This window comes from Nymphalis io, chromosome 1 (genome assembly GCF_905147045.1).
Source record: "Nymphalis io chromosome 1, ilAglIoxx1.1, whole genome shotgun sequence".
Classification (NCBI taxonomy): domain Eukaryota; kingdom Metazoa; phylum Arthropoda; class Insecta; order Lepidoptera; family Nymphalidae; genus Nymphalis; species Nymphalis io.
The window spans coordinates 9,538,138-9,556,982 of record NC_065888.1 but is presented as its reverse complement, the minus strand read 5'-3'; the positions used below and the strand labels follow the sequence as shown (position 1 = coordinate 9,556,982).

The following is an 18,845-nucleotide window of genomic DNA, read 5'->3' as shown; positions in this document are numbered from 1 at the left end:
ATGTCGGTGACGCCAAGCCACGAGTCTATCCCCTACGATAAACCAGCGCGACGCGCCTACAGAAATTTTAACTTTAAAAATTTAGGCAAATGGGTCGTTTTCTGCTCTCTCTCAGGTCGATTTTGGTTTATTAAAATTCCGTTGTCAAATAAATCCTACGAAACAATGTTATGTATGCGGTCAATTAAGTACAATTATATACTTACAACCAGTAACGTGGCATACGGGAATAAGGAGCGATGAGTTTAAGGAGTTATCATTTAGTCTAAACATAGGTTTTTTATTAAATTTTTGTTATCAGGGACTGCAGTAACTTACATATTTGCCCAAAATTTATTGAGCGTCCCTGGATACGACGGAAAATATAAATTTTATAATCTTTTAAATATCATAGCACGCATTACTTTTTAATTTGATTTCCAGAAAAAAACATTTGTCAAATAATACTTTTTTGTTAATTTTAATATAAATTGTGTTCGCTCTGGACGCATCAAAATTCTTCAGGATAAGACTAAAAATTTAATTTATATTCTATGTTCGGTATTATTATTAGGGTTTGAGCTGACCCTCTGTGGTGAGCACTCAACTCCCTCATATACATTATATACTCATAAACTTATGGTTCAATTAATTATATATACATATGTGTATTTGTGATTATAATTCATCTCGTGCTTGACGGCGAAGGAAAAACATCGTGAGGAAACATGCATGTGTCTAATTTCATTGAAATTATGCCACATGTGTATTCTACCAACCCGCATTGGAGCAGCGTGGTAGAATAAGCTCCAAACCTTCTCCTCAAAAGGGAGAGGAGGCCTTAGCCCAGCAGTGGGACATTAACAGGCTGTTACTAACTACCTAACTAACATATGTGTTGTCGTCACTATTTGTCTGATATGGACACACACACGTTTGTCTTATTTATTTAACTAACCACTATTTACATGTTGATTAAGATATCCGTCATAGATCCTAATTAAAGACTCTTCTCACATAACTCTAATTAAAGATATTAGGGTGAAATAATAGACAATTTACTACCTTTTAAATGTTCTGACATATAACTATCAACATATAACTGAATTTCGTTGATTTTCTTCTGATTTTTTTACATGATTGGATTGTATTTCAAACACTAACTATATTACTAATTTATGTTTATGTCTACGTGGTTTCATGAACAAATAGCAATAGTATTCGTTATAATATTTGAAATTAGACAATTGTAAACAAATTATGGCGAAGTTAAGTATCGTATGTCGGGAGATTTTAAAGATCACGGCAATCGTTATATAAAGTCAGACGAGAGAACTTCTTTTTGAAGTCAGTTTAAAAAATAATATTATACATACAAAAATCATTTTAATTTTGTAATAACTAATAAATGTATTACATTGAAAATTGATCTGTTTTTATTACTATTTCCTGAACCAATTTACTGCGAATGGCTACGAGACAAAAAATCGAATCTGGAGGACAATTGAAATGTAATATTAAAAAATATTACAAAAATATAGAAATATAATAAAAATATAGAAAATAGAAATGTAATATTATAAAAATATTACATTAATATTTTTTGGGCAGGTCAAAAGATTTTAATATAATTATATAAACAGACAACGCATTTTTAAACTATTTTAATCAAATCTAAATAAATTTTACAAACTAAATATGTCGGTATAAGTTACTTTCCTTTGTAAGTTTTCAAATAAGCGATGGTTGACATTTCTTACAATGCCAATGTCTAAGGGCGTTTGGTGACTTACCATCAGGTGGCCCATAGGCTCGTCCACCTTCCTATTCTATAAAAAAAAATCCAACTGCGATATATTACTTCTTACATAATTATGATTTTTAACCACAAGTATAGTTATTAGAGATTAGCGCTTGGCTCGCGGCTTTGCCCGCGTCCTAATTAAAAATCCAGATTAACGGTGTAAAAAATCTAAATATGTTAATTACGTCATATTTTAGCGAGAGGAAGTAACAAAAAGTCACAACACACACACAACCTTTCGTATTTATTATATTAGTGCTATTATTATATCAGCACTTTATCAATCTCCTCTGCTTACACTAGCTTTAAGCGCTTGGTTACGGCCCGTGTGTTTAGCATTTCCTTAACTTATAATATAAAAAAATATATAATAATAAGCGAGCTCTACTTAGAGTATGCTTGCAGAAAAAAATCACATAATTGTGTGATTATCGAAAAAAGAACTGGAAGTACCAGCTTGCCAAATTAGCAGACTAATGTGGCAGTATTGTGGCGACTATCCAGTCGCGTATATCGAAGAACTGATAGGCATTGGAGCAGATAAGACCTAGAGTCTAGGCGGAAACCGGGAAATTGGAAGTCTTGGTATACGTTCTGAAACATGACGATGTTGATTTAAGTGGAATGAGGCGGCTCTATACTCTATACTCAAATACAACGTGTTACACGTGTTTACGAATAAGCGTCCGCTATATACTTGTCAGAAAATTCCAGATTCAAAACTAAACATTTTATTATGTAATTTTAATGTTATTATTGATTTTCTGCCCGACTTCGTACGGGTGAAATAAAAAAATGTTTTATTATGTTATTTTTGGGTAATAATATTCTGGAAGCAACTGGCAAATAACTAAATATATCAATGCTAGACAAAGGCTCCGTTGTTAAGGTACTTCACCTTTAGAGTTAATTCCAACAATGGTCAATTTGAAAATTTGGATTTACACTTAGGCGGCTTCACCAAACATATTACAATAAATATTAAAACGGGGGTTTAGAAAATATTACGAAAACATCTAACGAAAACTAAAACAGATAAATGTCTCATTGATTAAACATGATATCGGGTGCGAGATAGGTAACTAAAATTCATTTTTGAGGATTTCTATAACGGTGATATAAACACAAGTGTTCTTATCATTGAATCATTGAATCAGCGCTGGTTCAGTAAAAGAGGGAAAAATTAATTTAATTAAATAATTGATTTATTTTGACTTGCACATAATAAGTGCGCTCAAAATCAAGTCTTAGAAATAATGTCACACACAATAATACAGACAAAAAAGTCACTATTTAATTTCTATAAGTGTCATATCTTTGACACTTTAATAAAGTGTAAAAACATTATTATTTTTATATGGTTTACATACTTTGTGTATAACTAGTATGCACATAATATATATTATAATATCATAATTCCCTTTTGATAGAACAGTCTTTATCAATACTGCACATTGACCAGACATATTAATATATTAAAACAGTGTGTTATATATATAGTTTTATATTGTGGGTGTTATCAAAATGCTGACCGTAATCTTACTTTTTATTTTGATTTTGTGCTTACTTCATTTTTTATTTTATCACAATAGTTTTGCTAAATCATTACTGATTGTTCCCGGTCCTCAGATCAAATTTTTTTTTGGAAATTCCCTCGACATCTTGTTAACAGCAGGTGAAGTTAAACTATTTTCGATCTCTACGGTGCAAATCTTATTATAACATATAATCTACACTCGAGTGTATTAGTTTTTTTTTCATTTTATAATTTGTATGTAACTAATAGATAATTTTATAAAAACTTTAATTGAAATACATGTGTTTGGTACAGTGTAAGTTAGAAATGGTTTTGTCTTGCAAGAGTCAAATTAATTTTGTGTTTATATTTTAAATCATTTAATGTTTCAGAGGAACTGTTTACCTTATCATATCGATGGGTCTCTTTATATAAAGGCATATTTAGATTCTACGCATATTTTCATGGCGCTGTATGTATATATAATCCAGATGATATCGAGGTAAATTGCATTGATAATTTAATTATTACATAACAATAATTGTAAAAATAAATCAAATTGTGTCCCGTTATATTATAAAAATATTTTTTAAATGTACTTATTAATTAAATGTAAATGTTCAAGAACTACAACTTTATTTGAGTAATTTTTCTGATTACTTTTATTTACAAATAAGGCAAATGCGCGCTTTAAAGTAATGACGATAATTTTAATATTTAAATTAATTTACGAAGTAACAATCGATTAATATTATTTATATATTATAGAATAAAAGTTGAACGATAACATTGTTGAAAGAAAGTTCATATAATATAATGCTGTAATGTACTGCTAATTATTCTTTTATGATATTATACCGTAACCGTAACAGCCTGTGAATGTCCCACTGCTGGGCAAATGGCCTCCTCTCCCTTTTTTAAATAATAATTATGTCTTCATTTTCATACATTGTTGCAACCCTCGTAAATTAGGTAGGTTTTGTAACATAGTCATTATGTATAAGACCGCTTGCATCATTAATGAATAACCTGAAAACGTTTAATTTTAAACATAATTCATCTATACAAATAAAATTCTTTTTTCAAGTTAATATAGCTATTTGTGAGTTACAGAAGAAATATCACCGAATTGAAACTATAACGCTGGAAACGATGTTCGATAAAACTGGTAGTTGCTAGGCTTTGTTGAGAGGCTTGACATTATTTGTTGTATATGTTATTTTATTCGGCAATAAAAACTTCTAATAATACACAAAAAAACGTGTATTTTCAACTTCATCATCATACATACATCATACATATCAACTTATATTTGTAGATAAATTGAATGAATTGCCCAGACGATATTTCAATAAACGCAAAAACCCATGTATGTTAACATCCAAACACCTAATAAACATCCTCTAAATCATAGCCTCAAAAATTAAAATGTTACAGATAATAGTTTCAAGCATGAAATATCATGAGAAAAGTGTCATATATAAGTTCTTGAAACCGTGGCTTAAGGATGGACTTCTGTTGAGTCATGGTAATTTATTGTTGCTGAAATGTTTAATTAAAACATCATTATCAGCGTACCGACAATGAATTCTACTATATTCTTTAGGTTCCAAGTGGCAGCATCGAAGAAAGATATTAACATCAGCTTTTCATTTTAATGTCTTGCAAAAATATTATCCTGCATTAGAAGACAATAGTCAGCGTTTGATAAAGTCTCTACAAAATACAAATGGAAAAAGTATTGATATAATACCTATTTCATCTGAATATACTCTTAACACAATATGTGGTAAGTTATTTAAATCTATTTAAAATATTAAGATCAAAATCCAAAGGTTAATTTAATACGAGGCTAAATTTAATTTAAATTTTAAAGGCAGACGAGCAAATGACCCTGAATAAACTGAATTCCATGAATTGGTTGTCTATGGCAGAAGGGAAACCTTCTCCCAAAGTCATTGACACTGCAAGAAGTATACGCCATATACCAGCCCTATAAAAACCACTCTTTCGACCGTCCATACCCCTCCAAGCGTGGAAATAAGATATTATATCTCTTGTGTCTTTATTACACTGGCTCACTAACCCTTCAAAAAGGAACACATAGCAATACAGTATGGATGTTTGGCGGTAGAATAATAATTAATTGATAGGTCAGTCACACTTAGATGGGACTGTACAAAGTCCGACCATTGAATAAAATTGGACCTTCGAAGTGTGTGAGTAATTTGATCGATCGCTACAATTTTGTGTCTGTAGAACACTTTGTAATATAGGAGTAGATACTACAGCAAACCAAATGCCTATAAAAAGAAGAAAGTTATCAATTCCGTCCTATTTTTTTATTTGTGTGTATGTTTTCCATATCTTCGCTGATGGCGAACTGAGTAGTCGAGGCCAAGAAAACAAAACGTGTCTAGTCATATTTATCTAGTGATTTATTCACATTATATAAATAGATTTATTTGCCTTACCTTGCTTGCCTTGCTTGCTCTGACTTCAAAAATAACTGATTAAAATATAAATATATAAATAACAATAATTGGATGTAAGTATTGCCCTTATAAAAATATACCATTTTTTTATTTCTAAATTTAGATTGATTTTTTATTTATTTATCACTTTAAGTGATTCACTGTGTATAAAAATAAAGTGTAACTAACACTTCATACATATATTTACAGAAAGTGCCATGGGTACGCAGCTGAACGCGGAAGCAGCTAGTGCAGGAAAATTATATAAACAAGCAATATATGAAGTAACTAACACTATAGTACAAAGATTTGCCAATTTATTGTTGCACTTGGATTTCGTTTTTAACAAAACTTCAGTTGGCAAAAAGCAAGTGAAATATCTGGAAGTTATTCGCAAGTTTACTGAAAATGTAATAAAAGAGCGAAGGAAAAGAATTATAAATCCAACAATGGCAAAAAATGACAGTGATTTAGATGAAAAAAAAGAGAAGGAAGAGTACCTTCTTAGCAATAAAAAAAATAGAAACGCCATGTTAGATTTGTTGATTTCGGCTGAAAGAGACGGCTTAATTGATGATGCTGGTATTCAAGAAGAAGTGGATACGTTTATGTTCGAGGTAAGGTGTCTTAATATAATATTATTTGCAAGGCAGAATTTTATAGTATGTGTATGTTTGGAGATAATGCATCTTATTTGTTGTAATAGCAGCCCAGAGCTAAGAAATAAACAGTGTTACGCACTCCCATGCTTCTTAAAGCGCGTAAAGCTAGTCCTGCGCATTGATTCTTTATGGTTATGTCGGATTGTTGACCCATCAGATTATGAATGTGAGGAAATACAGAGTGCACCTGTGTTTGCTCATGCACTTACGCTCCGCAAAAATATGACGGTATGCCGTGGCGAATTCGTTCAAGATAACTTCATTATAATATTTACTAAACATTGTTTCAGGGATATGACACGACAGCGACTGGACTAAACTATTGTTTGGTGCTGTTAGCAAACGAACAGGAAGCTCAGGTTTATATAAAATATTATGCGCTGTCCTATAATTAATAATATTAAACATATTTTATAGCATATAAAATTATCACAAACACATTGAAAATCGTGTTAAATCTTTACGCTGCATAAAAATATCAATCTAAGAAAAAACTGTTTAAGAAGTAAAAATATTTTAAAATTTTTGCTTTTTAACTTGACAATTATATTTTTACTAAATGTTATAGATCACAAACATAATTTGATTATAATTGTTATTGTATTTTTTCAAGCCACATTTCCGCAGCTGCAGCAGCATTCACTTTTTTTTTTACGTTACTTTAACATTTAACATGCAGGACAAAGTTGTAGCAGAGCTGAATGGTATATTTGGAGATGACAATCGCTTAGCCACCATTGACGATTTGAACAAAATGCGCTATCTAGAATGTTGTATTAAAGAGTCTTTACGACTTTACCCACCTGTACCCTTCATAAGTCGTAAAGTACCCGTGGATACTGTCTTAAGTAAGTATTTAATGTCATTAGTTTTATATGACAGTTTTTAATTATTACTTGCTATAAAAATACATAAATATAAAAAATGTAGGTATATTACAAATTCATCTAAACAAATACATAAATTAAACATTTTGGTGCCGATCTTAATCGATTTCACGATTTTATTACCGGTGGTAAGAGTAGGTGGGACGCTGAATACGTACATTATTTTCCTTTTTTTTACCAAAAAAGCCAAAGAAAGCAACGTATCATGCACGTCGGATAACCAATCATGATGAAATGAATTAAGCTCTAAAAAAGCTCTTCCCCAAGTGGAGAGGACGACTAAAACCAGCAGTGAGTCATTTAAGGCTGTTGATTTTCAGTACCCATTTTCAGCACACATTGAAAATAAGTATTCACTGCTATTATAAAATAATCAAAAATAGCATACTACTGGCACCATCGATGATGACACTGCCATCATAGTTTCACACAGTTACCCGATAGAGGCTTTTGAATTTCTTTAAAGAGGTCTGGACAAATTGCCAGGTTGGCTTAAAAAGTACAGAATAAGCCAATGAGACAAAATCGTATTGTATCACCTTTGTGCTAAAAAGAGTTTAACCTCCTGTTAAACTAAATAGTGTATATACCTTGGACTAGACCTAGATACGCGCCATAATGGCAAAAATACATCTCCATCATAAGAAAATAAGTTGGACTATAATAAAATTATATGTCTGTTCGCTGTTTAAGGTGGCTACAAAATACCAGCCGGTACATATTGCCACATACATATATACCATTTACATCGCGACGAGCATTTATTCAAGAACGCTCTTAAGTTTGACCCGGATCGATTTCTCCCTGCAAACAGTGTAGGGCGTCACAATTACGCTTATTTACCATTCAGCGCCGGACCAAGAAATTGTATTGGTATGTAAATGATAAATATCGCAATTATTCTTTATATAGAACTATTATTCTTTATATTGAACATACATACGTCTCGAATATGATATAAGTGATTTTTATCTTTTGATGTAGAAAAAATGATGGATCTTTTAATTTATACCATAAAATAATATTCCACTAATTTGGAATCGGCTAAATGCCTTTTAAAATTATACAATACAAAGAGAAGCCGTAAAAAATTGCCAAATTATTTTTCTTGGTAATTGCTATTAAGGATGATTGCTAAGAAGGATGTTATACAAAATTCCCTCAACCAGCTATTAATTAAAAAGTAATTAAGTTAACCCTCTATATATCTAACGAACTCCTTTTTTTAAATTGCTTTTTTTTATTTTTTAGGTCAAAAATTAGCTATGATAGAATTGAAATCAGCGCTTTCTGCTGTATTGAGGAATTTCAAGCTTATCCCGGTCACAAAGCCAACTGATCTTCGTTTCGCAGCTGATTTAGTATTAAGAAGTGTAGGGCCCATTCATATGAAATTTATGAAACGAAGCTTTGTGTAGCTCTATCTTGATGGATTAGGTGCATAAATAATTATAACACCTAACTTAATTATATTACTCAATACTATAATCATGTTTAATTCGTTATACAGATACTTTTAGTTTTTATTGTATTTAGGACAATGTGACGTAAAAATTTGTACAGCAGTCGATGTCCTAAAAACATCATAGCTAAATTATTTCGAAGTGAATGGTCACAATCGTATACAATCTAAATATAAGTTAATTCCCGTCGCAGTTCTTGGCACTCCTTGTAATAGTATTTATAAGCTACACGCTGAAAATAATGGTTCAATACAGTGTGAGTGAAGACGGCGTCTGAAACGTTCCATCTTGTTATATCCTATTGTAGATTTAAAGCGATCACGTGTTGTAAACGTAACTCGTATGCGTTTTCTATCTAAGTGCAGCTTTGACGATTTTGTAATGGAAAGCGGTAATGAATTTGAGGTAAATTGTTATATTTTAGATATTATTTAGTGTTTTATACTTGAATACTTGTTTTTTACGTTAAATGATAAAATTGATTTGTTAAAGTTTAAAATCAAGCAGGAATTACCTTTTACTTTGTTTTATTTACAAATTCATTTTTCATAAATAAAATTGTTAGTGATAGATATTTTTGTATTTTTTCCGATTGTATTTATTAGTGTTTGTATTAATTTTGTGTTTATATATTTTAAATCATTACAAATCAAAGAATATACTACACATACGCATATAGTCTTTTTTAACCATTATATTTTCTATTATCAATATTAACAAAAAACTGTTTCTACATTTTTATAATTTGCTTATTATTACAAAGTTTATAAACAGGCACATCATCATATTAAAAAAATAGGCTGTCATAGGGACTGCCGATGGAAGTGAAAACTTGAAACTGTTAAATATATTTGTCCAATTTCCACATCTATTGGCACTCCAAGTAATATATAATTCTATCACTTTTTATTATATAGATTTTTATTCATCAAAATACACACTAGGTCGCAAACACTGTACAAAATATTAATACTTAGTTTACTTATAACACTTTAAATAAAAAATAATTATAAAAATACACTTATATTTTTTGTATTTACATCAATTTCAATCATTATTATCCTCATTAATTTCCACAATACTTAAATTATTTGTACTTTCAACGATTTCATTATATTAACGTTAGCATGTCGGTGACGCACAGCCACGAATCCCCTACGATAAACCAGCGCGACGCGCCTACAGAAATTTTAACTTCAAAAATTTAGACAAATGGGTCGTTTTCTGCTCTCTCTCAGGTCGATTTTGGTTTAAAAATATACAAAACAAATACCTACATGCAAATTCATGCCAGTCTGTTTATTAAAATTCCGTTGTCAAATAAATCCTACGAAACAATGTTATGTATGCGGTCAATTAAGTACAATTATATACTTACAACCAGTAACGTGGCATGCGGGCATAAGGAGCGATGTGTTTAAGGAGTTAGCATTTAAAGTGTAAAAATAGGTTTTTTATTTAATTTTTGATATCAGGGACTGCAGTAACTTACATATTTGCCCAAAATTTATTGAGCGTCCCTGGATACGATGGAAAATATAAATTTTATAATCTTTTAAATCTCATAGCACGCATAACTTTTTAATTTGATTTCCAAAAAAAAAAACATTTGTCAAATAATACTTTTTTGTTAATTTTAATATAAATTGTGTTCGCTCTGGGTGCAACGATATTCTTTAGGATAAGACTACAAATTTAATCACTACATATAGGTACTATATTCGGTATTATTATAAGGGTTTGAGCTAACCCGCTTTGGTGACCACTCCATTCCAGCTTATACATTATTCAGAACTCGGACTCTGTATTGCTGTATGAGTGAGTCAGTCTAACTTTGTAATTTGATTGCAATATATGACTGACTGACTGAGAAGGACTGTAATATCCCGTAATATTATATCGTAAATCCCATGATCGGTGGTGCATTGACGGTGCAATGACTGGCTTAAATGGCTTGTAACCACTTACCATCAGATGAATAAATTACATTGTGTTTATCTGCCGTCTAAAATATTTAAAAAACTCTTAAACATGCACAACGAGGATTTGTAACAAAAATGAGTTATAAATTAAATTTAGTGAGAACAACTTAATTTTAGAAACCAACACTTTGGTAATGGGTTGTAGTTACTATTTAACAAAAACGGAATTTTAAAATCTTAACAATTTTCTTATATATGTATATCTGTTACTCCATAACTCTCACTTTTTAGATTGAGAGGATCTGAACATATTGCAAAAATAAACCGCGATAGAAAAAGCTCTTTCTGCTTCGACGCTAGCAGGGGGGATAGACAACAAATAATTATAGCACTGACGAAGCCTTCACTGTCGCCACCATTTTCAAAGAGATCTTTTTCTACGTTTGCAAGTCGTGGATGCAAGTTTTACTTTCTATTTTTTAAGGTTTTAACAAGTTGTCGATTTTTTGAGTAGTTGTTTTTGTAGATTATTTGTCTTAAGTATTAAAAATCTCGAGTATCGATAATACGACAAAATCGTCGTAACTCGAAATCTTCGAGACCGAGACTCCGGGGATGAAAGCCTTAGTAGGTAAGTAGGTACATTAGCTCTGTTGAGCCAGCGATAGTTGATTAAGATACTATCAATATCATATTTTGAGTAGCATATTCGATGTTGATCAAATGAAACTTGGTATGATTTTACCGAAAAGACTGACCATACATTTGTCTGAGAGCTTTACCGTTAGAGTCTATGGACAGAATTTTATCGATTTAACTTAGCAGTGGTATGGTGACGACACCATTCTTTTATTTAATATTATGATTAGTATAATGTATTTACAAAACTTAACACAGCTGGCTTATTATTCGATAGCAGTTCATGGTATCGAATAACCTAAAATTAACTTAGTATAAACGCGTTAATAAAAAAAGGTTTTATACGTTATCGAATATTTTAAAACTGTTAGTTGAAATACTAAATTATTTAATATGTTATAACATGAGCTATGTTATAATTTTAAAATGTTTCTGCTTCTATCATTACAGACATATCGTGAAGTTGTATAGGTTTAGGTCCAAAAATAATATTCAAATCAATTGGTAGTTCCAGAGATTACCGCATTCGACCATACAAACTGCAAATACATGTTCTGCAGATTTACAGACTTTAGGTACTGATGACAATATACAGCCTATAATGTAAGAATATAAATATTTAAATTATATTATTATTATTTTTAAAGGCAAATAAATTATACATACTTAGTTATGTATGTATAATGTACTTCATTTATAAATGAAGTGCATGGATTGTTACAATCATAAATATTATGTTATCTATACTGCAATTGCAATCAAGATAAATTACATGGAAACGAAATAAGCCAGCGTTTTGATATATCTTTTATGTTATTTATAAAACTATGGAATTGTTTCTAGCCTCAAATAATTTTATATTAGAAAAAAAGGGAAAAATTGCAGTGATATGATATATATATATAGGGTGATTATATCTACATAATCATAACATGAAATATTTTCGCCAATGTTTGCGTTATATATAAATTCACGTCATAAACGAGGTAAATAACGTTAGTTAGATAAATGTACGCCACTCGAGGGGCCGGAGCGACAGTTGGCGCGTGCGCGTTGAAAGTGGGCTGTAAACCGAGAACTCGTCCGTTCATTTTAGCCCGCCGTCCGCCGTTATGAATAGCCGTCAGCTTCGTAGGCTCGCTGCCATCAGCCGACCCCTTTACGAACATCCAACAGCATGCATCTGCTATCGACATTACAGTCAAGTGAGGCCCGTATATGTTATAGAAAGACCTGTGAGTGTCCTTTATATTATGCTTTTATTCGTTAGATTAAAAATTGGGGTATATGTGACTGTGATGATAACTTGTAGAAGATAGATGAAATAAAAGAACATATCAATCGTAGGACTCAAAATGTATAACAGTACAGTACAAAGTATATATTTTTATTTCGTTATAGAAGTGGCGTAATTCAGCTCCGAGCTTCTACGCCGCTCAGTCTATCGATATGAGGTAAGAAAATGTCTTTATTCCGTATTCATCAAGATGTAGGTATTTCTACATTTTCTAACAGGACAGTTTGTTAAGGCACTATATAGAGTAACGTGAGAAGTGTTCTATTAAAAATCAATTGTTTTTAATGACACACATCGACTCCTATTGATCTATATTAATGTCGGGACTCCGGACGTAACAATTTTATCGCAGACGCCGTGCGTCGAGACCTTGTTCAATTCACCCCTGACATTTCAAATGCACACCATACAGAATAATAATAGAAGCGAATAGAAATTACCCTGAAATAAAGCAATGAATGGAATTGTTATTTATCATATATTAGTAAGCATTTGTTTCTAATAGAATATTATTGTGTTCCCGTTTCATGGTGCAGACACTACTCATTCGTGCACAACTTAGATCCAGCGTGAGTACCTCCGAGCACGGGCCACTGCATGCTTTTCTTATAGTGTTTTAAAATAATAGCAGATAGTAGATAATTTAGATAACCAAGGAATAATAATTAAGAATTTCGACATTTGATTTAATACACAACATCCTTTACATGCTTAGTCTGCACTCTTTTTTTTAGATTTAGTAGCTGTACCTGATCACTGAACTTAAAATTCCTCTTTTTACTATAAAGAGATGCAAAAAGATGTAGATTTTTCTCTTAAAATTTTAAAAATATTATGGTATTGAATGACCAATCAAAATTTTTATTTTATACATTTTTTTTAGTTAAGGGTAAATTATTTAATTCAGTAGTATTGCGCTTGTAAGTTTAATTATGTCGAAGTGTTTTATAGAGCTTATTTGTACTAAATATTACAGCTACTACTGTACTCTGTTAACTGCTGTAGATATTATACAAGGTAAAAAAATAAATTTAGCTTCTCGAATATTACGTAAATCATTGAAGAATTTACAAAACCACTCAAAAAAATTATGCATACTTTAAAATATTTATGTCATGACGTGGTAATCGCCTAGTTTCACGGTAATTATGCTTGTTTTTTTCATCTTGGTCGCTATCCAAAAACCATCCACGACATGTGATTGTTGACTTATTTCCGCGACATATCACTACGTCGCAGACACACCCGTCTGACGCTTCAATCTCATGACTAAATATATAAATAGATTGTGACGAAAGAATTAATTGACACTATCTCGATCAGTAAATATGTATAGTTAATGTGATTAATCAATCAAATCCGTTTTTATCGGTTAGATGCTAGCAGCCTGAATCCTTAGTTTTTTGTGTGAGTGCATGACACGCTACTTTTGTATCAAAAATAGTTTTTGTAATAAACGATTTATCATATTTTTACTGTGCAGAGTACGAGAAGGATCACACAAAAATGCGGATGATGTTCTCTTTGATATGTTTAAAAATGAAGACACAGGCTTACTTCCTGTAGGGAAATTTTTGGCGGTACGTATTAAGGAATTCAATTTATTTTAAATTAAAGTCAAAACCAGAATAATTTCCTTTCCTTTATTTTAGGCCTTAAGAACAACTGGTATAAGAAAAAATGATCCTAGAGTTAAAGAAGTAATGCACAATTTGTACAAAGTACACAAAGATTCAAACTTCGAAGGTGGATCACCAGAAACATTGAAACTTGATAGAAAATCATTTAAAGAAGTCATTTCACCAAACATCGTCCTGATTACCAGAGCATTTCGTAGTCAGTTTGTTATTCCGGATTTTCAAGATTTTATTAAAGACATCGAAGAAATGTATTGGTCGGCCAAAAGCAATACGGACGGCAAAGTTGCCAGCTATATTCCACAGTTGGCTAGAGCAAGTTCAGAAAATTGGGCTGTGAGTGTTTGTACTATCGACGGTCAACGCTTTTCCATTGGTAAGTTGTGCATCTTATAAAATATTAACACATTTACGAAAAGACAATTATTATCAATTTTTTTGAACGTCTGTATTATTTATTTAAAATTTCTTTTATCAGGTGATGTGAATGTTCCATTCACTCTCCAGTCTTGCAGCAAGCCACTGACTTATGCGATGGCACTCGAGACCCTAGGGCCTGACGTAGTGCATAAGTACGTTGGCACAGAGCCTAGCGGACGTAACTTCAACGAACTCGTCTTAGATTACAACAGTAGGTATCATTGTATATGGAGATTTCTACGTTGTATACCTTTAAAAATAGATTACCGACGTATTGAAGTAATCAATATTTACAAATGTTTATGTGTATAATTTCATATATCAGTTATGAGTATAATGAATTTAAATAAGTCGAATAATTATTAATTTGATGAAAGAAAGTCGCTTTGAGACTTTAATGAGTTGTTATCTGATGGGTCTTGATCTCGGAATTGACCTTAAAGATCATAAATTTAAAGGTATCCAAGATTTAAAACAGTACGTAGGTAGACACTTTAATTCTAGTTATAGTTCTGTAGATTTAAAAGTTACCGAACCTACAAGAAGAGACTTCAAAGTCCATTTATGCCTTTGTCTATTAGTTCATCTTAAAAAATAACAAACTTTCTGTACTAGATCCTCCTCCTAGCTATAAAATTATAAATACAATATATAATTATGATAATAGTATACATTATTATATTTATAATTTTTTATAGTGAAACCTCACAACCCTATGATCAATGCTGGTGCAATCTTAGTTTGCTCCTTATTGAAGACGTTGGATAAACCAGAAATGACACTAGCTGAAAAGTTCGATTATGTGATGTCATTCTTTAGTCGCCTCGCCGGTAATGAAGCATTGGGTTTCAACAATGCGGTATTTTTATCTGAACGCGAAGCTGCGGACAGGAATTATGCACTAGGATTTTACATGCGTGAGCATAAATGCTATCCGGAAAAAACTAACTTACGAGAATGTATGGACTTTTACTTTCAGGTACATTTATTTTTCATTTGTATTATTGATGAAACTTTTGTTAATTTTTAATGTATGTTACGTGATTTTTCAGTGTTGTTCGATGGAGGCCAGTTGTGATATAGTGTCCATTATGGCAGCTACTTTAGCTAACGGGGGTATTTGTCCAATAACCGATGAAAAAGTACTTCGTCCAGATTCCGTGCGCAACGTTTTATCTTTGATGCACAGTTGTGGAATGTATGACTATTCTGGCCAATTTGCGTTTAAAGTAGGACTACCAGCGAAATCAGGAGTATCTGGAGCTATGCTTATCGTGGTTCCTAATGTTATGGGTATTTGCACGTGGTCTCCACCTTTGGACCCTCTCGGAAATAGTTGCAGAGGTCTACAATTTTGCGACGTACGTTGTATTAAGTTTTTATAAATTTGATGCCTGTATTTTGTTGTATAATATAGCTAAACTTTTTAATATTACATGTAAAATGTTTTCAGGAAATGATCGAGCGATTCAATTTCCATAAATATGACAATATTCGTTATGCTAGCCATAAAAAGGATCCCCGTCGTTATAAATTCGAATCCACTGGTCTCAGTATTGTTAATCTTTTGTTTTCGGCAGCAAGTGGAGATTTAAGTGCTCTTCGCAGGTAATGCTTTAATTATTTGTAAATAACAAAATAAATAAAACCATGCATTGCTTCTCTCGTGTGGACAAAGTATATGATATATCAATACTTACACGCATTCGAAATACAAAAATTTAAGTTAATTTGTATATTTTATTCGGTACTACAGTACTTCGGATTTTGCTGAGGAATCTCAACAAGAAACAAAGGAAAAACCTACATCAACAGAATAAATAATAATAATCAAGTAAAACTGCTGCTAAATAAATTAATTACACATATTGCTAATCTATTCGAGCTCAAAAAATTAGAGCCGTTGATCATTCTCACCTATTTGAATTTTACTCTTGGCAAAGTCAGCTAGACTCATTGTTTTAAAAAGTTGTAACGCAATCACATATATTTCGTGTCATACTTGTTGCTGTTACACATTCATATAACTGCTAAATTATTACAATAAATTGATTTATTTTGCAGTTTTGTTTGATTTGATTAAAAGCTTGATTGATTTATTGCTTTATTATATTTTTTGTTGCAAATAATGGTAGATTAATAAGACTTTTGTAAATAAATAATTGATATATAACATAAATAATTTGATACTTTCAGACATCATCTATCAGGTATGGACATGACTCTATCGGATTACGACGGTCGTACAGCTTTACATCTTGCAGCGGCGGAAGGACATCTATCTTGTGTAGACTTTTTACTTGCACAATGCGGTGTACCACACGATCCACAAGATCGCTGGGGAAGTCGACCACTCAACGAGGCTGAGACTTTCAATCATTCCGCTGTTGTCCAGTATTTAAAGGAGTGGGAGTATGCTCATCCAGAAAACAAGCAACTTGAACAAAAGCCCGACACGGTAGATCAGATACTCGAAGCGAAACCAGACGCAGACGATGCTGTAAAAGATCCAAGCATTCAAGAAATAGTATCTAGAAATGGTGACAAAGTTCTGTAAATATATGGATTTATTATTTATTTGGTAGGTGTGTTGAAACATCAAATATTATCAGAAGGTACTTATGTATCTTAAATATTAGCAAGTTTATTTATAAAAGAAAACTAAACAAAACGTAATACAGTGTCACATCACAAGAGAGATCGTGCATTTGTGTCGTGACGGTCATCAGAGCTTCTTAATTATGGATGTTTCAATACGTTTACTTAAAAACTTATATTTTACAATAGTAATAATTTGAAAAATGTTTATTACTGTAGGTGTTTTAAAATATAAATAAAAAAATCTAGTAAATGTTCTGCTGTTGATACCAAAATTAATAAAAAAATCATTTAATATATTTAACAAGTTACATTATCTCAATGATTAACAATCTCTAAGATGTGATTAAAAATTGGATCGTGGTGGATCGAAAATAACTATTTATCCCCCATTAATTTTTATCTATCAAGTTAAATGTTAGTATTTTGATTAACGAAGAATCTCATGGTTTTCCAAACTATATGTTATTTATGGTATTTTTTAGCCGAATCTATTATTTGAAAATATAGAGGCTGTGATATTTTTAAGTCGCATTAAACTAAGCTGGCTTATGATTTACCTATATATAATACATACTTACCTACTTTATTTTAAGTTCTAAAATCCCTTATGAAAATAAACAATATTTTATATTATAAAACAAGCATCATTTTATGTTCAAATAGATCGCCACAAAGCACAATCTTATTTGAATTAAGCACTTGATAATATCTGAAGTTTTCTTATCTTTATAATTCTACTTGAATTGAAAATGTGTGAATTAATAATTGAAGGAAACTTAAATATCCTTTCTTTAGTAAAACATGAAAACTGTTTTGTTTCTTTTACATTCCATATTTTTACGCAATGTTCCTTATATTGGTTAATATGAAATGTTCCTTCACATAGTAACAATATGACAAAAAATATATCAAGTTATAAAAGTAATTTAAAATAAATTTATGCTTGTTAACATTTACTGCTAGACAAAAGAAAATGCTGCTTTATACAGCTATTCTATCTCGATGTGACAATAAAATTTGAAGTTGTGTGGTAGATTAATGAAGTATTTTTGTCTGTATTCATATATGTCAATTAAATTGTTAAAATTATATACTGTGTTTTATTATTTTGTATATATGTTGTAATGATAGGTAGGCAAACTAGAAAGAGATCTGTGCAATAGCCGGCCAAAGGAATCTATTTCTAATAATGGCAATTAATGGATTAAAATTGAAAATAGTAGATACAAAATCTATCACAATTATTTTTTACTTAAATTTTAAACAAAAATAATTCGAAAAAACCTTGGACAACTTTAGCAGATACAATGGATATAATACATATTTAATCTATGAAAATTACAGTCATAATATTCACAGTAAAACAAGAAATAGACTATGTTATTTTATCTTTGTACAAGATATAATTTGTTGATAATTTTGTTTAAGAATATTAATTAATTACAACAACAAAAACATCACAAAGATTTACTGTGAGTCTATTTTTATTTGTTTTAAAAATTAAATTAATAAAAATAAAATGTTGAGACAATTTTCATTTTAAT

General features: G+C 31.0%; 2 protein-coding genes across 7 annotated transcripts; both read left to right on the top strand.

Annotated features, from left to right (window-relative positions):
• The first annotated feature begins 3,230 nt into the window (after nucleotides 1–3,230).
• LOC126774191 (cytochrome P450 4C1-like) lies at nucleotides 3,231–8,740 on the top strand. Its single transcript, XM_050495636.1, has 9 exons — nucleotides 3,231–3,458; nucleotides 3,692–3,801; nucleotides 4,737–4,827; nucleotides 4,906–5,088; nucleotides 5,984–6,390; nucleotides 6,726–6,794; nucleotides 7,115–7,283; nucleotides 8,016–8,195; nucleotides 8,574–8,740. The coding sequence occupies exons 1-9, from the start codon at nucleotides 3,308–3,310 to the stop codon at nucleotides 8,738–8,740; spliced, it is 1,527 nt and encodes a 508-aa protein (XP_050351593.1). The 5' UTR covers nucleotides 3,231–3,307.
• A 312-nt stretch (nucleotides 8,741–9,052) lies between these two features.
• On the top strand, nucleotides 9,053–18,390 carry LOC126773214 (glutaminase kidney isoform, mitochondrial). 6 transcript variants are annotated; one of them, XM_050494095.1, is made up of 11 exons: nucleotides 9,055–9,190; nucleotides 12,443–12,551; nucleotides 12,748–12,800; nucleotides 13,180–13,212; nucleotides 14,127–14,223; nucleotides 14,296–14,656; nucleotides 14,759–14,911; nucleotides 15,399–15,679; nucleotides 15,753–16,061; nucleotides 16,154–16,308; nucleotides 16,897–18,390. In XM_050494095.1, exons 1-11 carry the CDS (start codon nucleotides 9,180–9,182, stop codon nucleotides 17,255–17,257), a joined length of 1,923 nt encoding a protein of 640 aa, XP_050350052.1. In that variant the 5' UTR covers nucleotides 9,055–9,179; the 3' UTR covers nucleotides 17,258–18,390. The 6 variants fall into 6 exon arrangements, with proteins under 6 accessions (XP_050350309.1, XP_050350379.1, XP_050350052.1 ...); XM_050494001.1 differs by having other exon boundaries at nucleotides 12,443–12,581; XM_050494352.1 differs by lacking the exon at nucleotides 12,443–12,551 and having other exon boundaries at nucleotides 9,053–9,190.
• Nucleotides 18,391–18,845: the final 455 nt, after the last annotated feature.